This window comes from Coptis chinensis, chromosome 6, assembly GCF_015680905.1.
Source record: "Coptis chinensis isolate HL-2020 chromosome 6, ASM1568090v1, whole genome shotgun sequence".
NCBI classification, from domain to species: domain Eukaryota; kingdom Viridiplantae; phylum Streptophyta; class Magnoliopsida; order Ranunculales; family Ranunculaceae; genus Coptis; species Coptis chinensis.
Genome location: NC_141461.1, coordinates 32,150,268 through 32,169,799, shown reverse-complemented (window position 1 = coordinate 32,169,799; position 19,532 = coordinate 32,150,268). Strand labels below are relative to the sequence as shown.

The 19,532-nt window shown below is 42.0% G+C and overlaps 2 protein-coding genes and 1 long non-coding RNA gene across 3 annotated transcripts; 2 read left to right on the top strand and 1 right to left on the bottom strand.

Annotated features, from left to right (window-relative positions):
* Window positions 1-10,427: 10,427 nt before the first annotated feature.
* Window positions 10,428-12,581, top strand: LOC147492608 (2-hydroxyacyl-CoA lyase-like). The gene is made up of 2 exons (XM_086567559.1): window positions 10,428-10,502; window positions 12,267-12,581. Exons 1-2 carry the CDS (start codon window positions 10,428-10,430, stop codon window positions 12,579-12,581), a joined length of 390 nt encoding a protein of 129 aa, XP_086423685.1.
* Window positions 12,582-13,227: 646 nt separating this feature from the next.
* On the bottom strand, window positions 13,228-15,856 carry LOC147492607 (uncharacterized). Its single transcript, XR_015200243.1, has 3 exons — window positions 15,184-15,856; window positions 13,720-14,056; window positions 13,228-13,636 (listed from the first exon to the last, which is right to left on the bottom strand). It is a non-coding gene; the product is annotated as an uncharacterized LOC147492607 (long non-coding RNA).
* A 115-nt stretch (window positions 15,857-15,971) lies between these two features.
* LOC147492606 (Inositol monophosphatase family protein) lies at window positions 15,972-18,874 on the top strand. The gene is made up of 3 exons (XM_086569331.1): window positions 15,972-16,458; window positions 17,455-17,851; window positions 18,192-18,874. The coding sequence occupies exons 1-3, from the start codon at window positions 16,075-16,077 to the stop codon at window positions 18,590-18,592; spliced, it is 1,182 nt and encodes a 393-aa protein (XP_086425457.1). The 5' UTR covers window positions 15,972-16,074; the 3' UTR covers window positions 18,593-18,874.
* The last annotated feature ends 658 nt before the right edge of the window (window positions 18,875-19,532 follow it).

The window sequence follows — 19,532 nt, the reverse complement described above, 5'->3', positions numbered from 1 at the left end:
CAAAAATCAGACCGGTAACGAAGCGGAAATTTTGATTTGAAGTTTCGCGAAAAATCGAAAAAAATCAAAAATTTCGATTTGGGCTTGGGCCCAACCCGCGCCCACCGACAGCGCGACCGCGCCCTTACCTTAGCCAACAGTCGCGATCTTCTTCTCCATCCGCCATTAACGCCCAAAAGCTCAAACAAACCTAAAAATAAAATAAAAATAAAAAGAAAACCTAAATTAACCCAAGCCCACAATCCAAAACCAACCCAAATCTAATCCAACCGCACCGCCCCACAACCTCCACCGATTTACATAACCAAAAAACCACCAAAATATCAAATTTTGGTGCTGCCGCGCCACTACTCCACCACCACCACTGTTGTTTCAACCGGTCGATTAAAATCCCACCACCACATCACATTTAAACCCCCACTACATTCCAAACTTACAATGGCTCAACAACGCCGAATTTTGCCGGAGCAAGCTTTTACCGGCGACCACTTCGCGCCGTTTTACGGTGACGAGATGATCAGTCGAGACTGGAATAGCTTGTGTTACTCGACTGAAGCCTATTACCACGAGGACTTAGTACGACAGTTCTACAATACGAGGGAGTTGGAAGGGACTAGGATTTTTGTTGTTGTGGCGAAGAGGCGGAAGGAAGTGATGACTGGGTTGTTGGCTGAGATTCTAGGCATCCCGCCTAGAATCCATCTGGATGTCACCCTGCAGGAGTCCCAACATAATGGGGTAGAGCCATTGATGCACAAGACAGTTATTGGAGGCGACTACAATGCGAGATCGCATTGTGTTCGACAGGCTTCCCTTAGGACCAACCAGCTGGCTGCAGCTCAGTGGATTGGTCGGAACGTCCTGGGGAAGGAGAAGGTCAGCGACATCGGCCTGAACTGCCTCCATATCTTATGGATACTCCAGGAGCAGAAGTACGAGTTCTGTATCTTGGAGTTTCGCTTAGCATGATTAGGGGGGAGTAGGGAAGTCTGTTGCCCCTCTCCACGTGTTGATAACCAAGATCATGTTGAAGTTGAGAAACGGCTCGAGGGGTGATAGGGCGATATCACCCTACACCGTAACCCGCGCATCTATAGGGAGTGTGTCCAATGAGTTTGGAGGTTGGCTGAGGATAGAGAAGAAGAAGAAGAGGAAGGAGAGGAGAATGCCGAGGAGAGGTCGGGGAAATCAGAATGCCTCGGAGGATGAGGAGGATTTGGCGTGTTTTGACGCAGATGCCTTGGAGAGGTCTTTGGTGGGATCGCGTAACGCATGGCTGTGATTCATCGTGGCATCGCGTTAAGCTCAACACTATCTGCGAAGACCTCCGGACTCGACGAGGCAACGATGTATCATAACCGAGAGGTCCGCACCCGAGAGAGGGCGAGAGGTGGGAACGGATGAGGGGCGAGCTAGAAGCTCGGCCCGATTAAGGAAAAGATGCTTACATGATTCCCACCTCGGGGGGGACTCTCTTCCGAGGACACACCATCGCGAGTGTAACGTGTCGTCGCCGAAAAAGCGAATGAATGGTGCTGGCCCATCGGGAATTTCGGGGGGCGATCTCGAACCATGTGCCCTCCGCTACCAGTTCCGGAGTAGTTAGGGATAGCATCGTTTGATGTTTTTATGTTTATTTGTAGTTTCATTATTGTTATTTATTTTAATGTAAGTTTTATTTCCGTAGTTTGAATTTTGTAATGAAATGTACTCCGAATGAAAATTTTAATATAATGCGGTTATTTTTATTATGCGTGGTTGTCTCATATTGATCCCACCTTCCCAAATTGTTTGGGGGTAATTTTATCAATTCCAGCATTATTTTTATATAACCCTCGTGTTAGAATTTATTGCAGAGTCAAGGTGAAAATATGGTCGTTTAGGCATATCCAGGAATAAGTATAAGGGTAGGATGAAATCTAGATTAAATAGGTAGATTCTATCATAAATTCAACCTAAAAGATACTAGGTTTGAATTAGAATCAAGAAAATGAGTTGTTTCCGTTTTCGGGTTTGGGAATTTTAGAATTTCCGGAAACTGCCGTAAATACTTTTGGCAACTTCCCGATCCATTTTAGCAACTTAAAACCTATATAAACTTCATACATTCTACACTCACAACTCACACTACACCTAAACTCCATCACTCACCTTTTACTCCCACGATTCCCACGTTTCGGCTCATTTTCCGAGTTTCAGCAACTCCGAGCACACTCGCGCTCTGTATATTTTTTCTGAATTTTTGTCAGAGCGCGACCCGAGCTCAAACACTGGAAATTCCAAATACTCGAGGCTTTCACTCGCTATCGATCGAGCGACTTTCGTGCGGACTTCCGTGGACCAGAAAATTTCCAGTTTTTGCGAGTAGTATCCGGATCATTCGCAGCTATTCTAGAGCGTAATTTTGAGATGACATCTCCAACATTGATACCGGAACAATCTTTCGAAGATTTGTTCCAAAGAACTACTTATGGTGCTTGGTTTCGCGAAGCGATCACATACGTTAGCTGGGAGCCGCTTATGGTAAGACCTGATGCACTTTATTCTCCAGCACTAACATCCTATTTTTACGATAACTGCATTTTCTTTGAAAGACCAGATGGAGAACAAGTGTTCTCCATCAATATTGATAATGAACCAATGGAAATTACCAGGTTCTTGCTAGCATTTGTCCTTGGACTTGCTATGCCCGCTGAAATACAAGACCCATGGTGTTATTGGGTAGATAATATGTATGTCTACACTTACGAGTTCTTGCATGAGTCGTACGGTGCAGGCATTTTCCGTATCGAGGACCAAGGGGACTATAACGTCGCTTTTGGTAGCTTGTCCATGAACATAGGAACTGTTAAACATTTTAGGGGAATGGCGTTTTGGATCATGCTAAACATTTTAGGGGAATGGCTTTTTTCTTCTGTGAATGATGCCACTTGCAGCGTTTTCCTTGCTTTAGCCACGGGACGTATGTGTCATGACCTTCCCCGAACCTTGATGTCTAGTTTAGCTCGATCCCATAGCATGAGGCATAAGTTCCTTCTTATGCCTGTTCTAGTTTCCCGTATTATGCTATGTTTCTTTCCTGTTTTTTGTACACGTTTCACGGATTGGATTACGGTCGACACTGTACGACCCACCAATAGTATTATTCGATCTTTCCGTGCAATGACTTGGCAAGGGTGGAGGATACAACCTCATCAGGTTGCACCCTACACCCCGTCAGACCAAGTGTCTCTTAATAGGTTAGCAATAATAGATGATAAATGGCGGGAAGCCTGGCAAATTATCATGGCATGGCAGGACGCAAAGGAACCTCACTTCTTTATGGAAGAAGAGGATGAGGAAGATGATGAGTAATGCAGGAGATAAGGTAAGTTTCATTCTAGTTAGTGTCTGCTTATGTCCCAAGCAATTTCATTCTTATTAACCCCATAATGGATAGAACTTCATTATAGAGTTCGCGTCGAGTTTTATTACCTATATTAGATGCGTTCTAACTTTGTTTTGCGGATGTTCACGAATTTCTGCGTTTCAATGGTATTTTTCTTACCCTCTTTATTTACAATGCTTTGAGGACAAAGCATGCTTCTTGTTTGGGGGGGGGGGGGCATAGAAACACGTGTAATTAAGGCATCTGTTAGGATATAGATAGAGTTAATATGCATTTGTTTTCTAGTTAAAATTTTTAAAAAAATTCAAAAATATAAATAAATAAGTTCATGCTATACACTTAGGAATAGTGGTATTGTTTTCCTTCTCTATGCTTTTAACAATCTAGAAATCTCACGTAGCTTTTGCATTAGAATAATTGTTAAAAACTTAGGTTAATAGGTAGGTAATAATCTTTGCATCTATCTATAAATATATTACATGAGTATCTATGATTGTTAGCGATAAGTTTACGGAAATCTAGGCTAGAGTACTTATTCTACAAATCTTGTGAGAATATAGCCTAAAAGCCTTATATGAGTGAAACATTTGAGAAATGACACAAGGGAGAAGTAAAATCCGGATAGAGAAATCACTGCGTCCACTTGCTTGATCACTATGCCATATCCTAAAAAAGAATTTAGGCCCTTTTGGATCGATATAGCCAAAAATTCAAACCTATGAATTATTTCTGCTAGTAAGCCCCTCACGAGGAGGCCTTTCTTTAGCCTTTCATAAACCACAATCCCTTTACCGTTACAAAACAAAAACAAAATAAAAAAAATAAATCAACCTACCCAATTTAGAATAAGTCCGAGAATAGAATGAGGAAGAAAGAAAAGAGAAAAACTTGTGTAAACAAAAGTTAGTTAATTGCTTGAGAAAATAAAGAAAAGAAGTTTCCATCCAAGGAAAAAAAAAAAAATAGAAATAAATAAAAACTCCAAAAAATAGAAGAAAAAGGAGTCAAAAGCCAAAGAAAAGAAAAAAAAAAAATATGGCTAGGGATGGAAACAAAGTATAGAAGCAAAAGAAAATAATAAGGTTTTCTCTAAGTTACATAATATGAAAACTCTATTATCTCGGACTTGTCCTTTTTGAATATCCATTTCCTTCCTTCTTAAACCATCTCCTAATCCCCATGACACCTAATAAAGACCTCTAGCTCAATTAGGAATAGGTTAGTGTGATAGTAAGTGGCAGATGTGTTTGATAGACTCCGGCTTCCTTGTTGTCATTGAGATTGTAAGGTCAAGTGTGCCCACTAGCACTAGAGTATGAAACTTGAGTGGAAAAATCAGTGTTGTATCTTGACTATTATTGTGAGAACCTACTTAGGGACGATTTATTCGAAGTTTGAAAACTTAAACACGCTAGGCATTTCATAGTATTACTCATTGTATATATGTTTATTGTAGATGATTGATTATTATGCATATATTAGCTTAGGTTTCGACTTGATTACTCTATATGCATTGCTAATGAGAGGTATAGATAATTTAGAGCATGAATAAAGGAAACAATAGTTTTATTTCTTAGTCGTTGTAGTATAGATGAAGTTTGTGAGTACCTTCACTAGAAAACTCTCACGAGGCTATAACTTCGTCCACTAGGGAATTCCTAGTGGTTTAAGGCCTTGTTGCATATGGTCAATGCAATCGCTTTCAGAAAATAAAGAGTAGTTAGAACTCCATTTTTTTGTCACTTATTCTAATTTCTCATCTTTGCTTGAGGACAAGCAAAATGCTGTTTGGGGTGGTTTGATAAGAGCCCAAAACTGTAGTTTTAACCCTGTAACAGACATAATTTTAGACCAATTATGTGAGTAATAATTAAGAGTTAACACTAATTACGTGTTTTTATGCATTTCAGGCTTCAAAGTCCATTATGTGTAGAAATGTGCCACTTTAGCGAGATAAAGGAGCAAAGGTCGGTTACTAAGGAGTTCTGTGATTAAAGGCCAAGATTCAAGAAGACAAAGCCTTTCTAAAGCCTGGTCAAAAGCTGAAAAGTCGACGCGGGCAGAAACGGCACACAAAGTTAGCAGAATTTCCGAAGGCCATATCTTTGGACTCAGACCTCGGAATGGGGCCTACCTTATGTCAAAACGACCGGCTCGGAAAGAGATTTCCAATGGTCTAAGCCGTGATCCAATCAGAGGAGCAGAAGTGGATGAAAAGTCTGTTGAAGCCAACTACAGCTGAAGAGGCCTTTTTGGACTGAAAGAATTGGGTTTTGGGCCTGATTCTCTGGCCCAAAACATGGTTCCAAGCCCATGCACGATTTTTGGATCTGAAAGTATAAAAAACAAAAGCTTAGCTCTTTGTTAATGGAGATTTCTTGGTAGATAGTTAATGGTAGATAGGTTAGAGTAAAAAGTAGCCATTAAAGTAGCTTCTAGATCTAGTTTTTATTTAATTGTATTTAACTAAGCTTAATTTCAAATCCAACTCTTGGTTTAGATTAAATTCTTAGAATCATTGTTCTTAATTAGTTTGATAAATAAAATAGCTAGTTGTCAATTTCGATTCTTGTCATTTACATTTGTGTTAGATCTGATTCATTTATTACTTGTTATTCAATTCTTAGTTATTAATTAGATTTTAATTATTGTTTAATTTAGATCAGTAAATTTCAATTCTTTATATCATGTTTAGTTCAAATTTAATCGGAAATGATTGCGTAATGATTCTCGGCTAAACCTCCATTAGAGGGGGTTGAGAAGCCTTGATGAAAGCTTGATTCCGACTATCGTAGAATCGTCGTAATTTCCTTTCCACTCTAGAAACGATTAGTTCACCATGAGAATGGGTTTAATCGTTCACATGCTAGTTATGAATTGGTAGGAATGCCATGTGTAATTAGGGATTAGGAAGAACCAATTGTTCTGCGAAACAGTTCAATTCGGATTATGACGATTCGTCATTAATAGGATTAAGTCGAGTTAAGGTGGAATCAATCCCCTTCTAACTCCTTATCATAGAATCAACGTAACATTCCCTTAGTTGTCCTAATAGTTGACTAATGCATCTTGTAGGTAGTTACATCGTAGTCTAGTTGCCTTTTCGTAAATCTCTCATTAGACCTTAAGTAGAGTAATTACACGCGATAACAAGCATGCGGAAGGACTAGGAGTGGAACGAATCACTCTACTCCACTATATCTCATAGGATTGATAGTAGAAATCTTTGATAAATATAGGCATCATAAGCTAGTTTTAGTATACTTACGTTTTGAGTTTCAACGTTCATTTCGTAGGTAGACTATTCAATTTTATGTTTTATCAGTAGTGTGCCAGGCAAATGGAGGGTTCGCGGCGAGATGCCCCAGGATGGCAAGATATTTGGGAGTCCTGCGAAGCTGGGCGTCGAAGTTCGCACAAATCCGCTTTGTACATTTGAACCGAGGGGAGAATCGTTCTTTGAGATGCTCTGGCTTATGTAGCCGCGGCCATGCCAGGGTCCGAGGAAAGGACCCTCGAAGTGAGGAAGTTGGACAAGCCAAGTATCGAGGAAGCATTGGGAGTTATGAATACCGCGGAGGGTGACGAAGGATGGGTGATGCCAATCAAGTAGTTTTTGAGAGGGGGTGAGGGGATTTGTTCGAGAAAGGCGAAGGTTGGAGCGGACATCACGAAGATATACGATGGTGGGAGGGAATTATATCCGAGGAATTTCAATGGACCGTTGTTAAGGTGCTGGGGGCGGCTCTCTCAAGAGGTGCTCCGAAGTTACACAAAGGGGATTATGGGAGCCACTTTCGGTAGGCGTAACAACAAGATACGGGTTGCTAACACAAGGCTACTACCGGCCTCACATGAAAAAAAAAGACGCCGTGGAATTCGGCCAAAAAAATGTGAGAAGTGTCGAGGTTTTCTCGGTTGATATTGGCCCCAGAGAGCAGAGCCGCGGTGTGTCTAGCCCGTGGCCATTAGCGATGTGGGCCCTTGACATAGTGGGACCCGCTGCCCATGGCTCGCGGTAAAAGGAGATTCTTATTGGCCGCGACGGACTATTTTACAAAGTGGATCGAAGTCGTACCATTGCAGCAGGTGAAAGAGGTGCAAGTGATCAAGTTCTTGTGGGAAAACATCATATGCCGTTTCGGGGTGCCCTATTCTATCATTGCGGATAATGGAACCTAGTTCACGGGATCAAGGGTTAAGAATTTTCTGCAAGCGTATCACATCAAACAGGGATTCTCGGCCCCCTACAACCCCGAGGGAAACGGACAAGCGGAGTCCTCTAACAAAACCATACTTAACACTCTCAAGAGGAAACTGGAGGGCAAGAAGGGGACCTCGGCCGACGAACTAAATCGGGTGCTTTGGGCCTATCGGACAACCCCACGAACCTCGACCAAGGAGACCCCTTTTGCATTGGCATATGGAGTAGAGGCCGTGATACCGACAGAGATGGTGGCGGCAACCACTAGGACCGCGGCTGTCAAGGATGGGTCAAACTGGGGCATTCTGGCCAGAGACATGAATCTAGCAGAAGAAAGGAGAGACACAGCGTGCATCAAATTGGAAGAATATCACCGTCGCCTGCAAAGGCAGTACAACAAGAAACTGAGAGTGAGGAAATTTAAGGTGGGAGACAAGGTGCTTCGACGAGTGACCCCAAAGCACCAAGAAAGCCGGCCGAGGGAAGTTGGGTCCGACATGGGAAAGGCCTTACGTGGTGGTCGAGGTGGGGAACGGGCACCCTAAAGTTACAACCGTGGAGGGCATGTGCGGTGGATAGGCCGTGGAATGTAAGGTTCTGAAAAAAAATTTCACGAGTAAATGTAATGAGAGAAACTGAAAATGGCATGAGCTATTTGTACATATATAAAACCGTAGCACTTTTGAGTTAAGTATTATTGCATGAGTTTTCATTGCCCCTCAGAGTGAAGGGAAGGGAGGGGGTGAGCCCTCCAAGGACGAGAGGTCCAAACTTTAGTGGGGCAAAAAGAGTTGCCACACGAAGATGAGGTCCCACAGTGCCGGGGGGATAGGAGTTGCCCCTGACCTATGTGAGATAGGGGCAAACGGAAGCGAAGAGGCTTCCGCGCGCCGCAGGCAGAGTGCCTGCCAGAGGTAGAGAGAGTGGCGGAGGCCTGGTCTGGGCGTGGGGCAAGCAAATCAAATATTCCCAACCAATGGGGGTAAATACACTAATAGGGACCGGTTATTGCTGGATCCATATACGAGTAAGAGTATCAACAGAAACAATCCAAACAAACAAGCAAAACATAATATGAACATCCCAACTGGAGGGGGTGAAAATACAACAAAATGTAGCATAAAGAGTATGACAAAGTAGCATCAAAAGAAGCCTAGCCAGGGCATAAACAAGCTATTTTTAAGCCGCAGTATTTTCGCGAATCATGAACTCGGCGACTTCTGCTATGATTTCATCCGCAGCCTCATCTATCGCCCCGGCTACCAACGCAGTGGCCTCTTGCCCTTCAGAAGTGGAGTCCGGAATTGGCACAGCGACCTCGGTTAGTGGGGCAGCGACAGGGGCTTCAGGAAGGAGACGGCCTTCTTTGGTGAGCCGGTCAAACTCCTCCTTGACCTTCTTGGCCACCCTCTTCTCGGCTTGGGCCCGAAAGCTATTCCGGAGCTCGTCCATATCGGCCTCGTGTTGGTTAAGGAGAGCCGATACCTCCTCCTGATGCTTCTGAGAGAGGGAGTCCAGAGCGGCGGCGTGCTTTTCTTGGAGGGTCTCGCGCTAATTACTCAAGCGGTCATTAACCTTGTCCATGTAAGCAAGGTGGGCGGCCTCTGTAGCTTTAAGCTCATCCTGGGCCCTGAGCTTGTCCAGGTCCGCGGCCGCATTCTTCTCTTCTAAATGGGCGACTTCCTTGTCCAGCTCATCGATCTGTGCCCTAGCACCAAAGAGGCCGCGGATCATGAAGGAGATGTCCAGACTCATCTGGAAAAGGGAATAGGAGTTAGAATACTCAGAGAGAGGGAAGAAAGATACTTGAATGAAAAGAAAAGGTTACCTTCTCCCAGCTGGTGTAGAACGAAGTCTGGTGAGACTCAAAGGAGCCCCCCTCAGCGTACGCCATATCTTTGGGGAGATGAGACCCAAAGAACAGGGAGGAAGCCACTGCCGGATTTTCCAAGGCAGAGTCGTTGACAGTTAGAATGCGGTTGCGAAGTTTGAAAGCGGGGCAAAACGGAGGAACGGGTCCGATGGGCCCCTTTATCGGTCGGGGTGCTACCTCCTTCGGGGCGTTGTTCCGCATGGGGGCGCTGATAGGTGGAGATGTGTTCTTAGCTGGGGACCCTCGGGGAGCGGAGGGCGTGGACGTTTGGAATTTGGGGAGGAGAGGAATGATGGCCTGGCGAGGGGGCAAGAATGGGGACGACATCCTCATCCGAAGTCATTTGTCGAAGAGTTTGCGTTTGTTAACACCCATGTCCGAAGCTTGAGAAGTGGTGGAAGGGAATGAGAGGATGAGTATTGATCTTCCCAAGTGGTCGTGGATCGGTAGGGAGTAGGGCTACTGAGTGAGAAGTGGTCTTGCGAACGGGCTTGGGATGGATGGGGTTTCGTGGTATGGCGCTTTCCCCCAGGAGGTGGGGTGTCACGCGTGGCTTTCTTTCTTTGGGGGAGGACGGAAAAATGGGGAGCGTATTTTCCTATGGATTTCAATTCGTGGTCGGACAAGAGGGGAGTAGCGGTTGCAAGGTCAATCCCAAGTATCACGGCTCGAAAGCGGGAAGCGGGTCAGTCACTTAATCTTCCGGAAAGTGGTGGAGGAAATGTGTTCGTAAGGTCGCGACTTTGAGTCGGGCCAACCGAAAAAGAGAGTCGTCAAGTCAGATGAGAAACCAAAAGATATACATCAATGGGTGTAGATACAGAGAGAGACTCACCACTAGGAAGAAAAGCCAAGTTGTTAAGATTCAGTTCGGATAGAAGATCCACGGAGAGGAAATTGCCTGAGATATAAAGAGGGTAGTGATGCCACAATTTGTCTGAGGAAGTGACACGAAGAATAAAATGCCGCTTTCTAGGGAGGACACAAAAGGAGTGATAGCAAACGCTGACATCCTTGGTGCTCTTTTTGATGGAGAAGTGAGCGGTCATGTCGCGAACTGTTATCTTGGGTACTTTGGAACGGTTGTAGTGGTTCGCGGCATACATGACCCTCCAGAAATTGCCAATGCCTTGGCAAGGGGGGATGTTAAAGTGATTACACACCTCGACATCAAGACGGGTGAGGGGCAAACGCAGGCCGGCAACAATTTGTCCTACCGCAGTAGCTACGAGGCACCCCTACCGTAGGGAACTAGATCGCGGGGAAACGAAGTTAGGTCGCACATGCTCTAAGATGACGCCAACGGTATACCGTAAGCGCTTTAACAACCTCAAGGTTAGGTCTACTACCGCTGCGTGGTGGTGGCGGCGGGAGGGCAAAAACTTGCCCATAAATTGAAAGGGGCCCGGTGCCGGTCGGGGAGAGGTGGGGAAGCATGGCTACTGGAATTTGGGAAGAGGGAAGAAGTGGTGGATCTCGGAGCCGACATCATGGTCGGATGGAAGACATACTGATCCACAACAAAAGCGGAGAAGGAAGGGGAGATGAAAGCGATTCTAATACCAAGGACAAAGGAGAAATGCGCAATATAGCAATTAAACGGAGCTAGAGAGAAGAGGAGACCAACCCGAGGTAAAAGGAAAGCGGCCGAGCAAGCAAATTTCCTTGAAGAAACCGGAGAAGACGACCGCGGAAAGCGGCCGGGGCCGGAAAACAAGAAGAAAGGTAGGGGAGAGGTTGAGAGGAACCGAAAGGCAAAAGAAAAGCTAGGTGAAAGAGGAAAAATCGGCGGGCTTTTTATAAGAGGAGGGAGCAAAAAGTAATTTGAGGGGAATTTGAAATCGAGGGGACACCAAAATGAACTAAACCGATGAAGACGCTGGCGTGGATGCACAAGAAACGAGGGAGGGCGCCGGTTGTACTCACGCGGAAACTTCGTGAATCCGGTGAAAGGAAGACGGAAGGCTACTTGTTGGAAGGTTTAATGAGGAGAACTCTCGACTCCCGATCGAGATACTATCGCGGACTCGGAGAGGGGCATCCAGAAGTGGCGAGGATGTAGCAAGGGATATCAATGGTGAGATGGGCCGGGTCAAGATAGCATTATAAGTCCGCGATCCATCGGGATGGGGATGACAATGTGGTCGCGGTACGGAAACCCTACACATGGAGCTAAGAGGACCGCGAGATGGAGGGACAGGTGGAGGGCCATGATGGATGAAAAGAAAGGTATAAAGAGTAATGGTGGGAGAGAGAAAAAGGGGGGGCGGATCCATTAACCGAAGAAAGGATGAGACCTAGGAGAGAAAAAGGAGAGTGAGAGGGCTGTGAAGGAGAATAGTGCTTAAGGGCTAGGGAATAGTGCTCGTAAGAGAATTAAGGTTGTAACATAACTCTTAAATATCCTTCAGAGATTGCTTCTGTATGGAGTCTATATAAGTCCAACACTTTCACTTAAAGCAAATCAATAAAAACAACTTGCTATTATCTACTTGTTTAATATATGGTCATCGTCATCTCTTAAAATTGAAAACAATCCTGCTTTTTCAGTTTTCAGGAAAACCATTATAACTGTTAGACTCTTAGGAGTCTTAGCTTTCATTTCTGTCATAAGAAGACCATTTTTCATTATTCAGTCTTTAGTTAGAGCATTTTTATTTTATTTTTTAATGTATGCTTGTTTACCTCTATAGTTCCATCTGACCATATTTTACTTTTCCTAAACTCGTCACTGAGTTTGTGTCCATCTTGATAAACAAGCTTTTCTCGTGCTGATAATTGCTTTTCATTGATTCCTGCAGACATTAGTACGATATCAGTTGTATGTGGTCATGATTGTTTTTAACAATGGTGGTGTGTATGGAGGTGACCGGAGGAACCCTGAAGAAATTACTGGGCCTTACAAAGATGATCCTGCCCCTACTTCTTTTGTACCTGGTGCAGCATATCATAATATAATGGAAGCTTTTGGAGGCAAAGGTTATCTTGTTGGAACTCCAGAAGACCTCAAGTCTGCACTTGCGGAATCATTTTCTGCACGGAAACCAGCTGTAATAAATGTCACCATTGATCCTTATGCTGGTGCAGAAAGTGGGAGAATGCAACACAGGAACTGAGACAAGATTTCTGATGCTGATAGGAGGAGGAATCGGAGCATATTATGCTATGAATATCCTGGGGCTTTTTACCTTGTGTCCTTTTGATTGAATACTTGGACGTTATTGTCGGCAATAGTTGTAATAAGTTCATATGCCAGTGAATGTTGTCTTTATAGGTTCAACTTTTATTTGTAAATACGAGCTGATTCATAGTTATCTACTTATCCTAATTATTGGGTTCAGAAATGAGAATGATCCGATTACAATTTGTGTACGTCTGTAACTATGTGGTGCCGAGAAGGGGTATGCATTCAAGATTATCAGATATTCAGTAAGGATGCCGGCCATTTATTTTCAAGAGCTTGCCTTTATATATTAATTGGAAGTATTGCCTGTCAATAATTCGCATCAAAGCATGTCAGTTAAACAGCCAGTTCGCAGCCAGTTCTAGTTGAAAGTCTTGTGATGTGCGGAAATGCCTTGTAAATTACCTCACTGAGTATGCTCCAACCGAAAAAGATCTTAATCACCTAATGCTATGAGAACTCATTGCAGAATTCCTCCATGTAATTGTTCAATTTTAGGTTGTACTTCGAGGGCATCATCAGTTACAAATACAATATAGCCCTAGGTCCACCATTAGATTTTTAAAAAGAATCACGTCTTTTTCCTTGTTGCAAAAGATATAATCACTTAAAATTTAAAGCATATAAGTAGATAACAGAGGAAGCACAAATTAACACCCTAAGTAAGAAGACAACAGATTCATTACACCAACTGGTAGTTTGCCCACGTCTGCGCTCACAGGCATGTTCATGTGCTACGTTATGGTGTGCTACCACATTGAGATAAAGACAATCACAAACAAAAAAGAAGCTAGAGACGGACTTGATTTTAAAAAAAAAAAAAACTAGAGCCGGACTGAGTGCTAGACGGAGAAGTAGGATCCAGCAAACTCCTGCACTCACATCCAACCACCAGCTTCTTGACTCCCAGAGTTCATGCTTTTTGAAACCCTTCCCACAAGGTAATGATCTCTTTCTCTGGGCCTTGTACACCAGATTCCCTGCTTCCTGCATAGATAAATTTGATAAAGTCATTTCTAGATTATAGTGCCTTCATAAGAGAAAAAGCCATCAACGAAAAGCAAACAGACCTGATCTTCCAATTGTTGGGGACATGTAATTGGCAAGTGGATAGAGGAAGAAGGGGGTTAAATAATTGATATTAAGGTTTTGGTTTGTCAACGAGTGTGGATCATATGCGCTTCTTTGGAGAGTAAGTCTTCCAGAAAGGCTCCCCCAGCTCCCCATATACAACAAAACCCAAGGAACAAGGAGACCATCAATAAAACAAAACACTGGAGTTTCAAATGCACTGGAAATCATCAGTCACCATGCCCATCATTTGCAGCAAAGCCTTTGGTAATATAAGATATTGGTGTCCTTCCAGCATTTGTTCAATTTTTGTATCAGGTGATATATGTCCTTGAACTACATTTCTCGAGCATTAAAACCAATTAGCCAAATCAGAACTATATATGCATCTTAATCTCTATATTTTTTCTGTATTGCCAAAAAGAATGAGTAAAGATGACAAAGATTGGTCTCTTGGATAGCCTGACTACAGTCTGCACTCTGCAGAACCTTACGAAAAAATGATCCCAATCAAGTCTGTTCGTGTATGTGGAGCGCTTGCATTATGTGTCTATAGAGTCAACTCTAAGGAAGTAAATTGTTTGCTTCATGTTATTCTGCACTTTATATTTTCCTAAACTATTAAGAACACCTAGCTAGTCAATATCTAGAGAAGGAAATCTGCAAGAAGATTCAAAGATGCAGATTGCAGCAGACAAGACCAAAAAAAACAAAAAAAATATAAGAAAAAAAAAACAAGCAGCTATTTTCGAATGTGACATACACAACTTTGCAACATTGAGCTTTTCTTTGTTATATGGACGAAAATCACAAGACTAGCTTACTTGTAACTACACGGTTTGTACACGGTCTAATACACGCTATGTATGAGGAGGTTCCTAGTTCCTACACTCATTTTACACGGTTTCTACATGCTTTGTGAGAGAGGCTGAGAACATCACATCTTTTCTATCTAGTTATGTTACCAAGTATAATGGTATGAAAACAAAATATTTTATCAATGACCACAGTAGCACCTCGACTGAGAGATAAAACAACTGAGCTGCTGTTGAACATTTATTCTATGTCATCTCAGCTACTGGCTAACCAAATACAAGGGTTTACAACCCAGATCATTTGTCTATACATACAATGCCACTACAAGAAATGGAAAGTACAAGCAAAGACAATCAATATATTTACTTCAATAAAGGCGACTGTAGGTTTAACCAAGAAACAAAACAAAAGCAGTGTCCAGGCAATAAGTACTATAATAGATTTCAACAAGATATATTTGCATCATGAAAGCACCACTAAGACAAGTGAACCCCTTCAAAAGTACTAACATAATAGCTCTACCAGCCATTAAAACAACACTTCATCACCATTCCAACACAAACTCGTACTGCTCCATAATGAGGCGAATAAAACAACTTTTTAAAATAAACGTACAATATAATTAAAAACAAAATTGAATTGTTTACTTTCCGTTTTGTAGAGAGAACGAGATAGAAAAATCGAGGTTTGTCGCAACCAAAGAGATGGAGAGAGATAGACCGAGAAAGAGAGACTGCCCCTGCAAAGAGAGATCGAGAATTTGCCGCGAAGAGAAACCGAGAGATTAGACCGAATCAATCTTTAATTTGGCGGGAGACCGAATCGATTTTTGGTTTTTGGTTTTGGTAGGTTTTCGGTGAATTCGCGGAGACGAAGGGGTGGTAACTGGTTATTTCCGGTTTGTTTTTGTTCGGGTTTGGTGACGGGGTCTGCCCAACACAAAATGGGGTCTGTCAATAATAAGACCATAAAACAATAGGAGACCAGGAAAAAGGCTGCTTGATAAAGAGATTCAAAACTATGATACTGGTGTGATATGCTTACAAGAGGAAAGGTGACACCCAAAGTTCCTTACCCAGGGTGTGTTTGGAAGTTTTCCTTTGGAATTGGAATTGAAAATATAATTCCAAAAAATTTAAGTAGTTAAAAAAATAAAAAAAGACCCCAAATTCCAATCTGATTTTGGGGATTTGAGGTTTCTATTCCAGTGCATAAAAAGTTGCCAAACAGGTGACTCTTAATTTTCGGAAATATATTATGAATTCCACCCTAAAATCCTGGTCCAAAGCCTCATCTAATTCGAAGTTCCAAATTCTCATCTAATTCGAAGTTCCAAAGCCCAATGCTATAAAAACGGGCCAGAATTCGACAAGCCCAAGTCTTCTATCTCTCTGAATTCTCTACGTGGCAGACACATCAAAATTTGCCTAGTCCATATAAACCAGTTGATCATATCAACACACTCCATCTTCTTCTCTGTCCACATTCCACCACACCAATGCTCAAATTCAACACTTCCTCAAAACTCAAATAACCAAATGCAAATACCAACTCTATCCCTCACCTCAAACTTAACTCCCCTACAAACTTTTTCTCATTTTTTCCCGCCAACTAACTCTCTTTCCCTCCAAAAACTTCATTACCATCCTCAAAACACTTGTTCACCAACTATAAGACCAAAAAACAAGATGAGCACTTCATTAAACAGTTTTCATACTCTGTTAGATTACATTGGGAAAGAAGGAGAAGATGTAGGAGATGATTTGGTAGTGTTGGTGTCTCATTTACAGTATGCATGCAAGAGAATTGCTGCTGTTGTTGCATCACCGTTTAATTCTCTTATTGGGAAGGAGAATGAGAGTGGTCTTGGTTCTTTAGTTGGAGGTGAGAGAGATAAGCCGAAGCCGTTGGATATCGTTTCGGTATTGTTACTACCTCTTCATTATTGGATATTGATGTTTTTGAGGTATAATGTAATATTTGTTGGGTTTTAGGCATACTCGTTTTTTAATTATATGGTGCAAGCTGTGTGTGTGTATAGTTGAACAAGAATTGTTCAGCTGAACTCAGATTTTAGAATATAACAATGACATAACAATGCCGTCCATTTGAGTAGACAGTGTATATAATCTTACGATTCAAGTTGTTGTCGTTCCTGGGCATGTTACACTGCGGACCTCAGATCCCTGTGAGGACCATAGACTGCAACCCAAAAGATTTAGAAAGTTAAAATTTGTTAGAAAAATTGGCGGACTAGGAGGATTCACACCCCCAAATATTTTACAAAAGCTCTTTTACCGCACCCCCTAGTACAATTACTGAGTTGTGTATACTCTTGCACCCCAGACGTTGAATCCTGGTTCTGTCCTAGATTATATTTGTCAAGCTAAAAGGCATAATTGACTCTTTCTACACTAGTTTTGAACCAGCAAACTTTTAGGATATTTCGAGTCATGTAGGCTCTTGGTAAAAGTAGGAGAAGCTTTCTGTAGTTTCTATAGAGGTTGCGTCAGTCCGAATACACCTCCTTGTTTGCTATGCAATTTTGTGATACCACCAAATGTTGTTATTACAGTATGCATGTGCTTACGAATAATTTGTAAATCCTTGCCGAGAGTATCACAGCAGAGTGCTGTGAAGAATATGTAGTAATTTAAGAGACTATAAATCTGGCTCTTCTGGTAGGAGAATACAAAAGTCCTAGTTATGATGATTATAATAGCTGGCTGAACTGAATTTTTGGGGTGTGTAATTTTAAGAGAGGAGTTTCAGATTTGTTGGGTTATTTTTGGTCGTGCAAGGCAATCTCAAGATAGTGTCTTAACAAAAACCTAATTATTCAGCTGTAGTACTCTTAAATGAAAGGTACGAAAGAATAAACTTTTTGCTTCTGACCACCGGGGTTTCTTGTTTTTCAGAATGAAATCATTCTATCTTCTCTTCGCAATTCTGGAAAAGTTGCAGTTATGGCCTCAGAAGAAGATGATGTTCCAGTTTGGATAACCGATAATGGGCCATTTGTGGTGGTCACTGATCCTCTTGATGGTTCTCGAAATATCGATGCTTCCATCCCAACTGGAACAATATTTGGAATTTATAATCGCCTGATGGAATTAGACCATCTACCAACTGAAGAAAAAGCACAACTAAATTCGCTTCAGAGTGGGAGCCGGCTCATTGCTGCTGGCTACGTACTTTATTCATCTGCCACGATATTTTGTGTTAGCTTTGGTTCAGGAACACATGCATTCACTCTGGATCATACAACGGGAGACTTTGTTCTTACACATCCAAGCATAAAAGTGCCTTCTCGAGGTACAGCTTTTTTTTTATAAACTTTGACATATCACACTAAAGGGATTAAGGATACAGGCAGAACTTTGAATTATAAAATAGAAACCTTCTCTTCTTGTTATTTTCTTTGTTTTTGTGTTTTTTTCTTTTTATCCAAAAGAGTAAAGACTGCATTTGATCACCAGTTGTGTGATTATTTGGACCTGTTAAATCGTTGAAAGTTAATTGTTTCTTTTGAACATTTACTGCTAAGTGGTGGAAGCTACATTTGTCTTGCACTTTGTGTACTTATTGCATTCACTTAAACTCTGAACAAACAGTTGAAAATGACACTCCTCGTGTTTTCCCTTTATTGTTTCAGGGCAAATCTATTCGGTTAATGACGCACGATATTTTGATTGGCCAGAAGGCTTAAGACGATATATCGACACTGTCAGGCAAGGCAATGGCAAGTACCCTAAGAAATATTCTGCTCGTTACATCTGTTCACTGGTTGCTGATTTTCACCGGACTCTGATCTATGGTGGGGTGGCAATGAATCCTAGAGACCATCTTCGTCTAGTTTATGAGGCAAACCCTCTTAGTTTTCTTGCGGAGCAAGCTGGCGGTAGAGGTTCTGATGGTAAAGGTAGGATTCTTTCACTTCAACCTGTTAAGCTGCACCAGAGGCTTCCTTTATTCTTGGGAAGTCCAGAAGACATGGAAGAGTTAGAGAGTTATGGTGATGTTCAGCAGAAGATAAATCCTGGGTATGAAGTTTGATGCTGTACCCAACTTGCTAGGAAAGGAACTATCCCAATTTCCTATATTGTCAAAAAGCCAATAACCTTATCTCACTTCACTCTCTCTTCTCTCTTTGGGGTTGTGTTACAAGAGGTTTCAGTGCATAGTTTGTGCAGAAAGAATATGTTAGTAATTGAGTAAGTCGAATATCTGGGAGTGTCCTGGCCATTTATGCAGGCTTGGGAACCACAGAGTGTACTCAGTAGTCAGTACCCCCTCCGTTGTCTAAGTAATGAGATTTTGCAGACTTCTTTGGATCAAGTATATATTTGTGATATCTTCATGTGCCTCTTGGTTAGTGCCGTGTTTGAAACATATTGACTAGTATTATGCTCAACATGTCACCGATTAAAACAAAATTATCTTGAAAATGTCCCAGATTTCTTCATTTCGACTTGACTTTTCTTTCTGCTCTTAACATTGAACAATAAAATCATGTCTTCTTCCCCACCAATTGATTTATTTTAATACTGTGTATCCTCGAAGCACATCCTCATCACTGAAGACCTTTGAAAGAGAATCAAAACATCTTCGATTCACTTTTGCCAAGGAAGCCAAATAATCTTGACCAATTTATGATTCATTTCCTTTATATATATCTCTGTTTGCAGGTCTGTACTACTGGTTATATTCTGCAGAGAGTAGTTTTAAAGTTTCTCTATTTTAGCAGTTACGCTAGCACATATAACAAAAACCTAGACAAATACCAATTTGTGTGCACCTAGTCCAGTTTTGCCGCTGCAATACTTACTGTATTTCTTTCAGGTTTAAGGCTTTTATGCTTGGTTTGGTGTAAGTTAGAAATGGAGGTAAGTCTTTTGATTACTTTGTTATTATAGCATCGGTTATGTACTACTGCAGATTCACCATCTTTTCCGCAAGAGCCAAGGTTTGTTATCCTCCTGAACCCACTATCTGT

Excerpts from the sequence above, each read along its gene's own strand:
- LOC147492608 (XM_086567559.1), top strand. The coding sequence starts at position 10,428 with ATGCCGCTTTCTAGGGAGGACACAAAAGGAGTGATAGCAAACGCTGAC. Across the intron at positions 10,503-12,266 it reads GTGCTCTTTTTGATGGAGAA|ACATTAGTACGATATCAGTT; the intron begins GTGAGCGGTCAT and ends TGATTCCTGCAG.
- LOC147492606 (XM_086569331.1), top strand. The coding sequence starts at position 16,075 with ATGCAAATACCAACTCTATCCCTCACCTCAAACTTAACTCCCCTACAA. Across the intron at positions 16,459-17,454 it reads AGCCGTTGGATATCGTTTCG|AATGAAATCATTCTATCTTC; the intron begins GTATTGTTACTA and ends CTTGTTTTTCAG. Across the intron at positions 17,852-18,191 it reads CATAAAAGTGCCTTCTCGAG|GGCAAATCTATTCGGTTAAT; the intron begins GTACAGCTTTTT and ends TTATTGTTTCAG.